We start from the raw sequence: 15,326 nt of genomic DNA, 5'->3' as shown, positions 1-15,326 counted from the left end.
GACAATATCTCAGCAAGCCAACAACGGTGCAAGATGTATCTTTTGAGCTCCCAAGATACATTTAGGCTCGTGTTCTCAGCCCGAATATACGAATCTATAGACGATACCGAAGCTAGGGAGCTACAGAGTCTCAGGATGCTGCAAAAGTGGCGTTGCGATCAAAGGTCTAGTTGATTGCGGTCGTGCCTACCTTCTTCGACGGCTGGCACCTTGGCGTGCCTTCCTCAAGGAAGGCATCCGCCATGAAGAGCTATTGAAGACTTTTGAGAAACTAACATCTACACGCGCTCCATGCCGTTCATCAATTCTCGTGTATCCTTTGTGTTTCACATGGTTCGCAAGAGCATCTGTCGTTTCTAAGCGGATATGGTCAGTTCAGACATAGGAACGGCTGAAGCACTCACTAACTCTGGCAGGCCCCGAAAACCCAACCCAACCCGCAGAAAGCGGCCTCCATTCTTGCCTGGTTTCACAAAACGGCACAGGCCCACAGCATCAAAGATCTCGAGAAGACACTGCCGCAAGTTTCCTCTATCAACGGCATGCAAGTTAAGGACTACCTCCAAGCACTCTCAGATGACAATAAAATCCGTGTTGAGAAGATTGGTAGCGGTAACTGGTACTGGAGCTTTCCAGCCGATGAGAAGAAAGCCAAAGAAACAGCTCTCAAGAAAGCCCAAGAGGAGTTCGACAAGGCCAACGCTGCAGTAAACGAGCTTCAGGCGAGGGTGGACGATGCAGGTGCGGCTCGCGCCGAGGATGAGGATATGCTCATGGAGACAGGTAGATACTACCGTATCTTTATCGCATTCGCACTCACCACTCATAGGTGGTGATCGGAAGACACTGATTTCGAAGCATGCCGAACTCACAAAGGACCTCGAGAAACTCAGGATCGAGCTATCTGCGTACAGCGATCAAGATCCTGTCGAGTTGGAGAAGAAGGCTACCGAAACTGAACGTGCTCATCTTGACGCAGAGAAGTTTACTGATCAAATTCTCGTCATGCAAGGCTGGATCAATCAACAGTACTTTGGTGGTAGTGGAGGGCCGGAATTCAAGGAGATGCTGAAGTCATTCTACTACGACGAGTACGACGAGGAGGAGGGAGGCCTACGTGAGCTGTGAAATGTGACGAGTTAGGCATCGGGGAATTTCATGACGCATGTGTCGAAGTCTCCACTAGGAGATCGTCTACTGTACAATAAGATGCAGCAATAAGGGCGTAATCACTATCGTGTAGAGATGTTACAGCGAAATCATTTCGACTCATCGCCGGGTATGCCATAATAATGCGCCACTTCGGAGTATTTATAAGTGCTTGAGTCATGTTTCAGCAGGGACCACTTCCATTCGCTTGTGAACATCGTCATCGCAAGTAGCTTTTGCCAACCCACCACCAAACGCCTATTGTAGAACGAGGCCTCGCTGGCCTGCCTATAACTCGCCTCTCGTCACTCCCCAAAAAGACTTCGACACTCTCCATACCACCAATTCCCTGTACACATCCCTGGAACCAGACCCTATACCCCGCGATGGCCTCGACTGGTGCCCAAGAAAACGCACAAGTGCCTGCAAGCCCACAGCGGAGAGGAGGCAGAGGCCGTGGACGTAGCAGAGGTGGAAACGGCGGGGCAGAAGATGGCCACGATAGCTTTGGGGGGAGGGGACGTGGACGGGGCGGCTTTCAGAGCCGTGGACGAGGTCGCGGCAACAGAGATGGCGCGGGCGGTCGTGGTGGACATGCGCCAGAAAAGGGCAAGGCGCCTGCGATAGAGGCAGAAGAGAATGGACAGGCTCCGCCTGCTCTCGCGAAGCCGAACCTACAGCAATCGGACAACGAAGACGACGACGCCGAAGTCTGCTTCATTTGCGCCTCGCCCGTTCAGCACACAGCCGTTGCTCCTTGCAACCACCGGACATGTCACATCTGCTCTATCCGAATGCGCGCCCTGTACAAGACGAAAGCTTGTGCGCACTGCCGAACAGAATCAGACCACGTTATCCTCACAGACGACGCAGAGAAGAACTACGAGGACTTCTCAACCGCCGAGTTCTTCCGATCCGATGACACTTTAGGCATACATTTTGAGAATTCTGGCGTTTTCGAAGACGCGCGATTGTTGCTACAGTACAATTGCCCTGACAGCGAGTGCGACGTCGCCTGCCTAGGCTGGCCAGACTTGCATCGCCATGTCAAGACGGCGCACGGGAAAATGATGTGGTATGTACTTCATAGTCTCAGTGTTGCTGCATTCGCTAACATTTCCGAAGTGACCTGTGTACACGAAACAAGAAAGTCTTCACGCACGAGCACGAGCTATTCACGCAGGCCGATTTGCGAAAGCACCAGAAGTTTGGCGACGATAACCCTGGAGCAATAGATCAGAGTGGCTTCAAGGGACATCCGGAATGTGGCTTCTGTAGACAGCGCTTCTATGGCGACGATGAGCTTTACACTCATTGCAGAGACAAGCACGAGCGCTGCCACATTTGCGATCGCCGAGAAGGGGGGAGCAGAAAACAGCAATATTTTGTCAACTACGACTCCCTTGAGGTGCATTTCCGGAAGGACCACTTTCTTTGTCCTGACCGGGAATGCTTAGAGAAGAAATTCGTCGTGTTTGATTCTGAAATGGATCTCAAGGCGCATCAGCTGGAAGTGCATCCCAACGGTCTTTCCAAGGACGCGTTGCGAGATGCTCGCAGAGTTGACATGTCTGGCTTCCAAATCAGAGCGCCGCACGACCAAGGTCAGGGTAACAACAGGCGAGATGAGCGTAGACGCGAGGGCGGCAGAGGTCGTGGACGTGGACGAGATCCGAACGCAGAGCCGGTGCCTGCGTCGTCTGCGCAACCTTTGAGCAGAGCAGAGCTCGCCTACCAGAGGCAGAGGGAGGCTCAGAATACTCATTCAGTCACTGGAAGAACCTTCGGTGGCCAACTATCTGCACCAACTCCGGGCGAGGCGTTCGCTGCCAGGCCTCCCCCAAGCGCCTCAGAACCTCCCACTGTAACAGCCTCGCGCCCGGCGCCAGCGGCTGCAGGCAATATCACGAATGGTGTCGCTCAGTTGAGTGTGAACGAACAACCAGTCAACCCAGTCCCACAAACACCTCAGGAGCAGGCTCGACTATTGCGCCACAACGCAGTTACGGAACGAGCCACAAACATGCTTCGAGGTAGCGCGATCAAGCTGCAGGAGTTTAGAGCTGCAGTTTCAGCCTATCGGAACTCTAACGTGTCGGCAGCGCAACTGATCGAGGGATTCTTTGCACTATTTGACGCCAACTCGAAGGAGATAGGAAAGCTGATCAAGGAATTGGCAGATATCTTTGAAATTCCAGCAAAGCGGGAAGGTCTCTTGAAAGCGTGGAACGACTGGAAGGCTATTAACGAAGATTACCCTTCACTGCCGGGCTCCGCGACAGAACAAGCGTTGAACGGCGGATCAACTGTGCGGGGAGGCTCTCGTGTACTGAAGTTAAAGAGCTCAACAGCTAAATCATCCCGGTCTACAGCCAACCAGCAAGCCAGCTGGTCGAACGCATCGTCGAGCAATCCTTTCCCAGCTCTACCAGCGCCAGCAGGTCGCGTCGGTGCGAAACCTGGACAGACGCCTTGGGCTTCTTCGTCTGCCGCAACGAGCGCACGTCCTTCGCCCATGCCATCTCGAGTTGCGTCGTCAACAAATGTAAACAAGAAGCCCGTTGGAGCGGACGCCTTCCCTGCTCTCCCAGCAGCCGCAAAACCCACCAGTACACTCTTCAGTCCAGGATATACTGGCCGCGCTCTAACGCGCGATAACAGCGGTCGCAATACACCAGTGAGCAATCCTTGGGCCGGCCCATCTGGGGCAAACAGCGGAACATCAACGCCAGCTCTGGAGGATGTCGGTGCGGCAGGGAAGAAGAAGGGTAACAAGGGCAAAAAGCAAACACTCTTCCAATGGGGTTAAGCAACCATCATGTGCATTCTAAGATATAAGCAAGCATAGACACGACACGGAAGCACAAGGGTAGTGCTGGTCTTGCGATTCTGAGCTTTACTTCTAGGTTTGCCAAGCTGTTTATACAGAAATGAATGATTCATAGACTGACGGGTTCTGGTCTCATGGCCGCCTGTGCCAACGAAAAAGGCAAAAATGTTGTTGGGTGGAGGCACACAGCATGTACTGCATCACGCGCACTCTTTCTTCCAAAGGCACGCTTATCATAGGCCAAACCTCATACCCAAGGCATGGTGTGAAGATATACACTACCTTGTTTTTGATAGTTTGTTACTGTACGAAACAGCGTATTACCTTAGAGTATGATACAGCAGAAATGCAACTGGTGAACCCGCCGAAAGTTATTGCGCAATTGTTGCAGAGTTGCGTTGTCACCACACTTCAGTCATAACACTTCTGAGCATAGATCCTTTCATTTAGGTCGTTGCAGGATATAGAAGTTGTAAGTGGCTTGTTTGGTTTGAGTCCTCGCAACACTAGCGGGAAGTGGATGGTAGCGAAGGTATAGCATTTCGTACCCTCACAAGCTATTACGATCATTCTGCCCGCTAAAGTACAGTCCCGACATTCGGTGTGAAGAAGAGCCAGTAGTAGTCTCAATCACATGTGCTGACACGTGTTCGAGTGTGGAGACGAACAACAGCCTGTCAAATATTTAAAATGTTATCTCGAGCACCCAAATAGGATCTCGCGAGTTAAATGGCGCCGGGAACTGGCGTCGATCATGGTGGAGACCCTTGACTGTGATCCTGTGGTATCTGCGCCCCAACCCGCGATGACTTGATCGAAAACCTCTCAAAGAGAACTCTTGGTGGGTTGGTTACATGATGAAACTGATTTGCTGGCGGCTTGTGAAGCGGTAATGTGCCCATAGGTAACCATGGTAGAAGTGATGTGTCTATAGCGTTGGCCGGTAGCGCAGTCCGCAGTCGCCTAAATCTTGAAGAGTATAAAGCTTGGGGAGGCCCCCCCGTCTTGTATCCTTATTCCCAACATTCTACCCCAAGCCACATCAATACCGCCAACAACATGGCTTACAACTACACCAAGATGAATACCGGACGCCCGGAGCCAATCCAGCAACAGCAGCCGCCTCCTCAACCAGGCAAGAAGTACGAGCTGTCTGTTGAACAGCAACCGATCCGAGCTCGAATGTGTGGCTTCGGTGACAAGGATCGAAGGCCGATAACTCCCCCGCCCTGCATCCGGTTAGTTGTCATAGACAACCAGACAGGAAGAGAAGTCGACTTTCAGGATATCGACAGCACATATTTCGTCCTCATGGTGGATCTCTTCGATGCGGCGGGAGTTGATCCCGTTAACCTTGTCCGGCATAGTTCTGCAGCGCCGACAGTTAGCATCTCCAGCAGCACAACCACTTCATATCCTCCTCCTCCGGAACGAACACACCAAATGGTGACTACATCAACTCCCTACGACTTCAGACCATACGGCAGCAATCCTTCGTCAATGGGATACTGCTATCCACAGCAATACCAAATGTATGGCCCACCTCAGGCCGCCATGATCCCCGCTACGCCCATTGGCTCAAACCACACGCGCAACCTTATTGGCATGAATGCAGTCAACGCCTGCCGCCTCAACGACCTGGCAGGCAAGCCTGGCTTTTGGTTCGTGCTACAGGATCTCAGCGTGCGCACCGAGGGCACCTTCCGGCTGAAGCTCAGCCTCTTCGATATTGGCGCCGGAGACGGCACAAACGGCACTGTCCACCTAAACGGACCCAGCAAAGGTAAAGGCCCGTGTCTTGCCACCAACTACACCGATCCCTTTACTGTCTACTCAGCCAAGAAGTTTCCCGGTGTGATTGAAAGCACCAAACTCAGCAAATGCTTTGCGCAACAGGGCATCAAGATCCCCATCCGCAAAGATGGTGGGCCCAAAGTGCCCAATCAGTCCGAGTTCGACGAGTAGTGATTTTCTGGTCATTAGTCAGCAAGGCTTTGTTTGTGTCTATGGCAGGGTATAGACAAGGGCATGTCACGGCATGGAGTTTTGGGAATTTTAGGGGTTGGGGGAGTTTTGGGAGAGTTTTGTCCCGGTGTTTCCGGCGTTTTCAATGTCAATACCTAGTCAATAGTTTTCAATACGTGTATCAACAAGAAACTTTCAAAAGCACACGTCTTCACTGCTGCCTTTTTCTTTTTACTAATAGTGCGTCCTGAGCGTATACGTCGTATGCAACATTCCCACTGTGACAGACTAGTACAACCATCATTGCCCCTACAGGATACTTTTCAGTGGTAGTTGACATTTAAGTTCATCCGAAGAATCTCGTTCCGTCATTAGCCTTTGCAATCATGCTTTGTAAAGATGAGTAACCACATGGGTGTTATTTTAGCAATTAGAATTTCTTGTGTCGATGTCTTCATTGTTAAGTATTATATGGACTAGCTATCGTCGCCATCCTAAAACAGCAGCTTTATGTTCGGGTTGGTTGAAGAACCCCTATATGATGTTGTTTACGTCGCGATGTCGATTAAATGTAAAGACAAGTATAGTCTAGTAAGAGCCGTAAGAGATGAAGCTTATTACTGAGAGTAATTGCCTTTGTGTGATTGTCTAATGCGATGCGAATTCCGTGATCCCCTAGTAGATGAGATCCTCTGCATCACATGATGCGGCTGGTAGTGACACTTGGTGTCGGTGCCCTACTGAGAGGCTGCAGTAGCGATGACTGTGCGTATCATGGACAATCCAAAAGGACGTAGTGTGCTCTGACGTGACTGTGCTGGAGCCGGACTCCCGCAGATGGCGGAAAGTGGAGCAGAGGATGTGCCTCAGACTGGCCGTACATGTACTGCCGTCGTTGATGATTTAGCGACTGAGCTTGGCAATACCCTGTAGGTCATGCATCAGGTTTGCTGCCGTATTGGGGGACCATCTCTTATTGCGGCATCTAATGCCTAATTCGTAAGGTCCGGAACGGACGATATTCTCACGTGGTGAGCTTGCGCAGACGGAGGACTTATGAGGTCAGCCGAGCCTATCCAACAAGTTTGAGCTTGTCAGGTATGATCTGTCGCTTCACCCAATATTATGTTTATCCATCTCTTCATCGATCCAGCTCCTACGTTTTACCCTGACTCGCCTTCTCCACTTGTCTTGGTCTTCCTGCTGCCCTCGAGTTTCCCATCCAGTCTCCTCATTCATTGGCTCCGCATGCGTGACATTCGGACTGATGCGTCTGGGATCCACGAAGTCGGGGTATTGCTGGCTACCAAAGTCGTGCGTGAGCAGGCTGCTGTTGAGCCTTGCTGATGTGCCTACACTCGCTGTACCACTACCACTCTGTGTCTTTTCCAGCGCCAGAGTATTCCGGCGTTCGAAACTGTTTCCGCGCGCATAGTTGTTGTTGTTCATGCTCTGATCGGATTCGGCTCTGACGCGCACGAGTTGAACCAGTTTGCCGAGGACAGCGAATTCGAGTTTGAGTTTAATCGAGTATACAACGCCTTTGAGAGTGGTTTCGATGAGGTACAGGTTGGCGAACTCGACGCTGAGTAGAGCGATGTCCATGGCGATGATCAGTACATTGATAGTGAGGAGCTGGTACATTGTCTTTCGGACGTTGGTATTCTTAAGGTGCCCCATCCCAGCACTGTCATCGAAACTTCGCACGTCGTCTTGAACCTGTTCTGAGAGCCTCAGCAGTCGTACCGTCTCTTTTATGTATACTATCGACAAAATCGTCTCTTGCACGAAGAAACCGACCATCTGTATCTTTTCCATTATCGAGTATCCGCGGACGAAGCGACTGAGCGTGGTGTCGGAGAATGAGTTCGCGTTCGAGCCGAAGGTCAGGACGGTCGTGATGGAATGCAGGAGTATGCCATTGGTAATGATCATCCAAAGAGTCCAGCGAAGGACGCGACGCGAATTCGTAACGAGGTGGAGACGCGACCACAGGACCACCGATTGCCCTGGAAGCTTGTTAGCAGCCACATACCAGAGTCCTCGAGAGTCGAGCGAACTCACCAGTGATCATAGGCCACCACCCAAGCGTAAGTAGGACGACGGCGACATATCCAGCGTCTCTTGAGGGATCCAATACCCTGAAGAACTTGATGATGAAGCCTAGAGAGTACGGTATGATGCCGAAAGCGCTGATGACCAGCGACCAGAAATACAGGCCATGGTAACGCTGGAAAGTGACGAATGCGAGGATAATGAGTTCGATGGCGTTATAAAGGGAGAGGCCGAGGAGAAAGGCAATGATAATCTTAAGGACTAGAGAGTCGCCCGTGTAGCCTACACAACTGTCAGTACCGAACGATCAAGCTTTGGGGACAAGACTGCGACGCTTACCTCCAGTGATTCCAGCGCCGGCAGACTCGAGGGTACCCAGCGCCGGTGTTGACTCCGCTGCAAAAACAGACGACGTCACGCTAGAAACAAGGCTGGCAGACAGCGACGCCATTTGCGAAGCTTTTGTCCCAAACTCAATGCGCAGCTCCTCCGCAGTACGACGAACCAGGCACGAAGCGTGTTTGCGACTCCATCAGTCAAGAGGAGATTCGCCTGGTAGCGCACAACATGGCGACAGATTTGACAGGAGAAACGGGCCGGTAGGGAGCGACATCGAGTACGGGCTTGTTTTCATCGAGGCGGGGATTTTCCGTGTACGAGCGTCAACGGTGCGTGTGCACTAATAGACCACGCGCGGCTTTTCAAAGCACACCAACCGGTTATGGTGCCAAAGTGACGCTGCCACCTCCACTTGCTAGCCTTTCCAGGATTGAGCAGTACAGCAGTCCGGGGTAGATCGGCGCTACTGAGTCGTGCATTAGGCCGTCGATTGACAAGTTTTGCTTTGCCGGGACGCTCACCATGTTCTCGGAAAGTTGAGGCGACTTTACATTATCACTCAGCTAATGAGGCTGCAACAGGGTCAGTCTTGGAACCGACACATTGCAGCTGCCTTGCCATCTACGGACTCTACAGCTCACTACGTGATATTCTTTTGAGCGACCTCACCCCTCTTCTTGCCCTTCTGTTGTGCTGCCTCGTGCTTTCTCAGGTCCTCAGGCACCTTACTGATCTGACTCTTCATGAGAATCTGCTTGAGATCGTAAAGTACATCCGCATCTTCGTTGCCCCAGAACGTGATAGCAACACCAGGTTTGTCCGAGTCCGCACCCAAACGTCCAGTACGACCGATACGATGGGTGTAGCTTTCGATGTTACCAGGCATGTTGAAGTTCACCACCAATTGAACGCCTTGAATGTCGATACCACGACCAAGCAAATCAGTGGCAACAAGCACGCTAGTTTGTCCATTCTTGAGGGACGCAAGAGCAGCCTCACGCTGTTCTTGGGTTTTTCCACCGTGAATCGTGGCGGATGAGAAGCCCATGTGTTTGATCTCGCGAGCGATGGCATCGCAGTTTCGTTTGATATTGACGAACACAATAATTGGTGCAGAGAACTCGCCAGACGTAAGAATCTCCTGGAGACGCTTCTTCCTCTTCTCTTCTCCCTGGACGAATTCGACGCGCTGCTCAACGGTGTCAGTAGCCTCGCCTTGGTTGCCGACTGTAACGATAGCTGGGCGACGTGTGTACTTCTTCGCAATCCTTTCGACAGCTGGCGGCATAGTAGCTGTGTACATCATGGTTTGGCGGTATGTTCCCTTTCTCATCGCATTGGGGTCTTCGGCCTCGTCGGTGTCTGGTTTCTCGTTGTTGACGGGTAGCGCATCGAGGATCTTGTTGACCGGCTCTTCGAAACCCATGTCAATCATCCTATCAGCCTCATCCATGATAACGTAAGTACACTGACTGAGAACGAGAACTCGGCGCTCAATACAGTCTACTAGACGACCAGGCGTGGCAATGATGATCTCGGCTCCGTCCCGCATTTGGAACGACTGTTCTTCGATGGAGTGACCACCGACAAGAACAGCAGTCCTGAAACCTAGTGGCGACGCAAACTTGCGAGTCTCTATTTCGATTTGCTGGGCCAATTCACGCGTCGGTGCGAGGATGAGGGCGTACGGGCCATCATGACGGGTCATGGCGTCAAGGGGGGGTAGTTGTGAGATGTATGCGAGTAGTGGCAGGACGAAGGAGGCAGTTTTACCCGAACCTGTTGCAGCAACTCCGATCAGATCGCGACACTGTAGAGCAATAGGTATGGCCGCGCGTTGGATGGGCGAGGGCTCGGTGTAGCCAACCTGGTGTACGATACGCATAAGCTTGTCTGGAAGTCCTGATTCGTCCCAGCTACGCATAGGATTCGGGATTCCGCCTCCTTTGGTAGCGATGCTGAAGTCCTCCTTGAAGATGCGCCAGTCGCGTTCCCGCATGTTCTCCAGTCTCTTCTCGCTCCAGTGCTTGTCTAGTTGTGCGCGGCCACTCTTATCCTTCCGCCGCCGCTCCATCTCAAGAAGTGCCTCAGCCCGTTCTTTGCCGTGTTCTGGATCTCGCTCCATGATTGCCTCAGCCATTTTCCTTGTGGTTGCGTCTGTAACTTCGTCGGAGAAGCCACCAAGTCTGCCACGTCCAAAGAAGCTTGCTTCAGCTTTCTGTTGGTAGATTGGGTTATAGTCGTGGCTGGTATCCTCTTCTTCGTTCCATTCAAAGTTAAACTTCTTTTCTGTCGTTCGCTTGCGCTTCTTCTTGGCTGAAAACGTTGACTGATTTTGCTCTGCGCCCATGTATCGTTGTCTTATCAGAGCCTCAGCGTCCTCGGCTGGACGCTTGTTGCCCTTCTTATCCGGTGGTGGTGGGGGTGCCATGTCTCCGTTTCTGCGGTCGTTTCGCATCGATGATGGTCCAGTCGGCGCATCGCGCATCGAACGAGGCCCTGTAGGTACGGACGAGGACGAGCCATTGTGACCATTGTAACTGGCGTGACCATTCGTGCGGTTGTGCTCTTGCGAGTGTCTCCAAACATCGCTGTCTCCGTTCGAAGCCTCTCGCCTCTTTTGCGCTTCCTCCACTTCTTTCTTCCGCTTCTCAAGCGCAATGCGCTCCCTCTCCGCTTTTGGTATGAATTTGGGCTTCGCGGCAGCCGCTTCTTTATCGCGCTTGGCCTTTAATATGTCGTCGATACTCGGGGGCTGCTTGCGAGCAGCTGGGGGCGGAACGGCGGCGGTCATCTTGGTTTTGCGGAGGTCACGGTTTGTAGAGTTGCGGAGGAGGATTCACGCGAACTATAGATCGCATGCACGCTAAGGCAACACCAGGTCACGTGCGTGATCACTATCGATAGTAAGCTGGCCCCGCTACATGGATCGGTTTGCCATACACTGCTTCAGATAATGGCGTCACATGTGTTATGTAGATGCTCATGTCCAGCCACCCAGTGTCGTCTATAGTTGCCTGGGGCTTTCCAGCTTGTCCTCGGATTTGTCATGACGGGCTCCAAGAACGTGTATGGACTTGGAGATACCTTCATTCAGGAGCTAATTCTAGCTGTCTGCGGTCCAGATGGCGTACCTAGAGCGATATCGCGTACATATCACAGCATGGTGTGATCTTGCCTCCTATTCTCGTCACAGCCATAAGGCAGATCTCCGGCACCCCATATTCATCGTAGCTCGTAAACATGATCATATGCCACCTCGTACCATACACCACCTCAGTCCTGCCTGCCCTTGAGTAACCGCTTGGTAACCTTGTCCTTCTCGATGATGTAAACGTGTGCGCCCCAACCTGAAAGTGCGTCTCGGTCGACGGCGTTGAGCAACGCCTGTGAGATTGTCTCGAAGAGGTCCTCGGGGCCCTACCATGAATGTTAGCTTGGTTCAATCTAAACATTGATACAACCCACCAGATCCGGCTCCCACAGTCCTTCACATGTACCGAACAGTTGATCGCTTGCGGTTCCGCTAACAATGAAGTCCTTCGCAAAGTCGATGCAACCAATGCTGTCGAATCCGCAAATGAAAGGCTTTCCACTCGTCTGGTTTATACCGGCAATAACCGGGCTAATGAAGTAGGGTCCAAAGCGCTTCTCGTACAGACTTGAGCTTACGAGGTTCGCCATGGTCTGAGGGCTGATGTTGCGCTCTTCGCGGAGACGGTACATGTTGACCTTGTAGCGGAAAAGGTCTGATACAGTGGATACATCGGTGGCGAGTCCTGTAAGACCTAGGAAGACGTCGCCGTACTGGAAGATCTTGGGGAAGTTGTTGGACACGGTGAGGGCTTGCATGCCGAGACGCAAGTCGCATGCTATGGCTACGCAGTCCTTGCCCACCATGGCCACACAGGCACCGCCGTCTGTTCAAATAGTCAGAAGAGTATGCGTGGAGGTTTCCGTGGAAGCGTACTTATGGAGAATGGTGACGACTGGTGCGGTTAGCTATGGACTGCATGTTGACAGCGGGATTACTTACCATGGCTGTGTATTTGATGTGTTTTCCGCCTTGGTCTGTGACTTGTAGCAGAGAGGGGGAAACGACTCTCTGGCGTGTGTTGAAAGCTGTGGTGTTGGTTGTGGTTGTGATGTACTCAGATAGGTAGCAATAGCTACGCGGCGGCCAGGCGGCGCGAGTAGCTCCACCCTGGACCTCGTAGCCTTGGCGCGAACTTTTGACATGCACCAACAGACACGCCCATAGCGATCGCAACGCACAAGATACCCACCATGAGCGCCCAAAAGTCTGTCGAGATTGCAAAGTCACTGCCGCCGCGGTTACTGCGCTTCTTCCAAAAGTACCCGCCGCCATCGCTCTTTCCCAGTCTCTCCTCTCAACTCGCATCGCCGACTTCACACTCAACCCCAGACACAATATCGACAACCCCACCAACCGACCCCAATGCCTCCATGACCGAGGCGTCGGCGCCGGAGGTCACACCCAGACCCTCAAATGCGCCCTCGAGTTCAAATATACCGCCAGAAGCGCACGATCTGCCGTACCCAAATCCATTTCTCCCACATAAGAACTTCGCAACCGGACGGTGGCACTCCCCCGCTTACGGTCTACGGAAGCAAGCCGACCTCGTAAAGCTCGCATCAGAACATGGCGTCGTTGATCTCCTCCCCTGGACCATCAAGAAGCCAGGCGAGAAGGAAAGGCGGAGGGTAGAAAGAGGACTGCAAGTTAAGGGCACAGGCGAGGGACAGAAGGTCAAGGGAAAGCTCTGGGAGCGAACATTGAAGGGACGTCTAGAGATGAGGAGGCAAGCTATGCTGAACATGCCCGCTTTGATCCAGGAATGGAAGCAGAGGGGACATGGAAGAGGTTGGAAGAAGTGGCCGAGTGGAAAGGCGAAATAGACTGCATCTTCTTGAACCCCTTTGGAAAACAACCGTTCGAATGTACCAATACTGTTTTGTTTCATCACACAACGAAACCTAAGTGCAGCTCAATCGATACATTGCAATGTAGTTCTGCCTGGGTATCCTGCTAACCGAAGTATCTCATGTACGACAATCCTTCGACGTTATTGTTCGCGTGTGCAACTAGTTCTGGGTATAATATAGGAAACAAGGATGTGCACACAGGCGTGCCAACGTATAAACTCGTCAGGGCCCCTATCCTCAGGGAGTCCGACATAGCGACATCATGTTTTACATGACCATCTCCTCATCGCCATATCCGCCGTGCAGTCCATATTCTCGCGCATATGCATACGCCCCGTAAGTGTTCTCCATATCCGCGACGCTACTCGCGTTCTTCTGCCAGAGCCCATTGCTCCCTGTGTTGTTGTAGACCGGGTCGGTGGCCTGGTTGTACTTGTTCGATTCTTTCTCAGCTCGCGCCGACTGTTCATACTCGCGCCTAGCCATCATCTCATATCCCGACGCCATATAGGGTTCAGCTGCTGCAGACATGCTCTGTTCCAGATGCTGCTGGTGCTGCTGAATAGCCTCTTGTTGCGCCGACTCTGCCTGCTGCTTCTCGTATCTCAACTTCGCCATTGCCTCCTCCTGTGCTAGGCTGGTGGGCGGCCAGTCGTAAAGCTGTCTAGACATGTTGTAGTCTACGCCTGCTGGGTGGCCTTGACGCCCTGATGGAGGAGATATACGCCAAAGCTCCAGGAGACGGAGCCGTTGATCATCATCCGCATTTTGGAAGAGCTCGATCTGTGAAGGGAACAGAAGAGTGGGGTCGATGCTGTTCCTTAGGAGTACAGCCGCGAGATCCGACGAGTCGATGTGCGTCTTCAAGGCCGGCTCGGAGGAACTGCGAGTAGGTACGTGGTATGAATGGGTGTAGTGTTGGGAAGCGTAGACGATCTGCTTCGGGGTCTCTTCTTGCTCTTGCTCTTGCTGCTGCATTTGTTGCTCTTGGTGCATCCGTGGTTGCATGGGCTGTACGTTTCCTTGCGACAAGTTCATATTGGCTGAAAACAACCGGGTAAGCTCATCTTGCTGCATGTTTGCGTCTTCTGCTGCTTTCCCCTGGACGTTGATACCTGTAGATATTGTGCCGCACTATGACGTAATGTTAGTATCTAGTAGCATCGACCGATGATGATCGAGCTTACGTTTGAGCAAGAGATATTCTGAGAGAAAACGAAAGGACTGTACGAGATGGGCGTGTCGTAAGTGCAGTTGCAGTGGTGGAGGAGCTGCATATCCTCTAGGGTCTCAACAGCAAGCGGTATGAGGGGCAACTTGGAAAAAAGAAGGTTGGAAAACTGTATCAGTCGTCGAATCGAATGACACTTGTAACGATAGAATATCTTGGGCACTCGAACTTATGTTTCGCTGCTAGGCTTTGATATTGGCTCGTACTATCCGCGCGTGCGTTGGTTGGGCGCTGACGACAATCGGCGGGGAAGGGGTCAAAGGCGCTGTGAGTCAGGAACAAACAGAGAAAGGTATTCAGAGACACTTGAATCAAGTCAGCAGTGAAGAGGGGTCAGTAGGAAAATTAGCAGCAGCGTGATGGTGGTTCTTTATGTACCGTTAAGTATAGCGTGCTGTTGGGGTCATGCGTGTAGGCGGGATGATTCTGATAATTTTGTCGCCCACATCCAATTAGTGACGAAGCTGAAACCCAACTTGTTCGGCTAGTCTTTGGACAGCCAATGATGTGTCTCTGGAGCTTGTAAATAGTGGTCGGTTTGGGACGACAACTCATCAAATGTGTATGGGCGTATGCACTTTTGGATGTAGGTGTGTGCAATTGGAGCGGTCCAGGCGGAAGAAGCCGGGACAACAGACAGCGGATACGCGAATACAGGAGAGACCAGCAATGAGAGGACGGATCGCACCAACTGGTTTCGAGAACGTCACAAGGGACCCGGAAGATCGCAACGTTTGCGGGCGTTGTGACTTGCGTACGTCGGTGCTGATGCCTCTACAGTGGGTGTCGGGGACCGGGGATGATCTCCTT

General features: G+C 52.1%; 8 protein-coding genes across 8 annotated transcripts; 4 read left to right on the top strand and 4 right to left on the bottom strand.

Moving 5' to 3' along the window:
* Positions 1–366: 366 nt before the first annotated feature.
* On the top strand, positions 367–1,128 carry J4E82_003384 (uncharacterized protein; the record flags this gene model as incomplete). The annotated part of the gene is made up of 3 exons (XM_051729671.1): positions 367–369; positions 417–783; positions 830–1,128. 3 exons carry the CDS (start codon positions 367–369, stop codon positions 1,126–1,128), a joined length of 669 nt encoding a protein of 222 aa, XP_051590705.1.
* Positions 1,129–1,535: 407 nt separating this feature from the next.
* Positions 1,536–3,958, top strand: J4E82_003383 (uncharacterized protein; the record flags this gene model as incomplete). The annotated part of the gene is made up of 2 exons (XM_051729670.1): positions 1,536–2,224; positions 2,275–3,958. 2 exons carry the CDS (start codon positions 1,536–1,538, stop codon positions 3,956–3,958), a joined length of 2,373 nt encoding a protein of 790 aa, XP_051590704.1.
* Positions 3,959–5,038: 1,080 nt separating this feature from the next.
* J4E82_003382 (uncharacterized protein) lies at positions 5,039–5,944 on the top strand (the record flags this gene model as incomplete). Its single annotated transcript, XM_051729669.1, has 2 exons — positions 5,039–5,317; positions 5,501–5,944. 2 exons carry the CDS (start codon positions 5,039–5,041, stop codon positions 5,942–5,944), a joined length of 723 nt encoding a protein of 240 aa, XP_051590703.1.
* Positions 5,945–7,057: 1,113 nt separating this feature from the next.
* Positions 7,058–8,450, bottom strand: J4E82_003381 (uncharacterized protein; the record flags this gene model as incomplete). The annotated part of the gene is made up of 3 exons (XM_051729668.1): positions 7,058–7,953; positions 8,009–8,281; positions 8,339–8,450. 3 exons carry the CDS (start codon positions 8,448–8,450, stop codon positions 7,058–7,060), a joined length of 1,281 nt encoding a protein of 426 aa, XP_051590702.1.
* A 528-nt stretch (positions 8,451–8,978) lies between these two features.
* PRP28 (mRNA splicing protein prp28) lies at positions 8,979–11,132 on the bottom strand (the record flags this gene model as incomplete). Its single annotated transcript, XM_051729667.1, has 1 exon — positions 8,979–11,132. The coding sequence occupies one exon, from the start codon at positions 11,130–11,132 to the stop codon at positions 8,979–8,981; it is 2,154 nt and encodes a 717-aa protein (XP_051590701.1).
* Positions 11,133–11,614: 482 nt separating this feature from the next.
* On the bottom strand, positions 11,615–12,377 carry PUP3 (proteasome core particle subunit beta 3; the record flags this gene model as incomplete). Its single annotated transcript, XM_051729666.1, has 4 exons — positions 11,615–11,758; positions 11,807–12,258; positions 12,309–12,327; positions 12,375–12,377. The coding sequence occupies 4 exons, from the start codon at positions 12,375–12,377 to the stop codon at positions 11,615–11,617; spliced, it is 618 nt and encodes a 205-aa protein (XP_051590700.1).
* Positions 12,378–12,625: 248 nt separating this feature from the next.
* On the top strand, positions 12,626–13,258 carry J4E82_003378 (uncharacterized protein; the record flags this gene model as incomplete). The annotated part of the gene is made up of 1 exon (XM_051729665.1): positions 12,626–13,258. The coding sequence occupies one exon, from the start codon at positions 12,626–12,628 to the stop codon at positions 13,256–13,258; it is 633 nt and encodes a 210-aa protein (XP_051590699.1).
* Positions 13,259–13,552: 294 nt separating this feature from the next.
* Positions 13,553–14,562, bottom strand: J4E82_003377 (uncharacterized protein; the record flags this gene model as incomplete). Its single annotated transcript, XM_051729664.1, has 2 exons — positions 13,553–14,419; positions 14,473–14,562. 2 exons carry the CDS (start codon positions 14,560–14,562, stop codon positions 13,553–13,555), a joined length of 957 nt encoding a protein of 318 aa, XP_051590698.1.
* Positions 14,563–15,326: the final 764 nt, after the last annotated feature.

The sequence above is a fragment of the Alternaria postmessia genome (assembly GCF_024291825.1).
Source record: "Alternaria postmessia strain BMP 2775 chromosome Unknown scaffold_14, whole genome shotgun sequence".
Classification (NCBI taxonomy): domain Eukaryota; kingdom Fungi; phylum Ascomycota; class Dothideomycetes; order Pleosporales; family Pleosporaceae; genus Alternaria; species Alternaria postmessia.
Note: the sequence above shows the minus strand (reverse complement) of the source record. Positions and strands in the feature narration are given on the sequence as shown.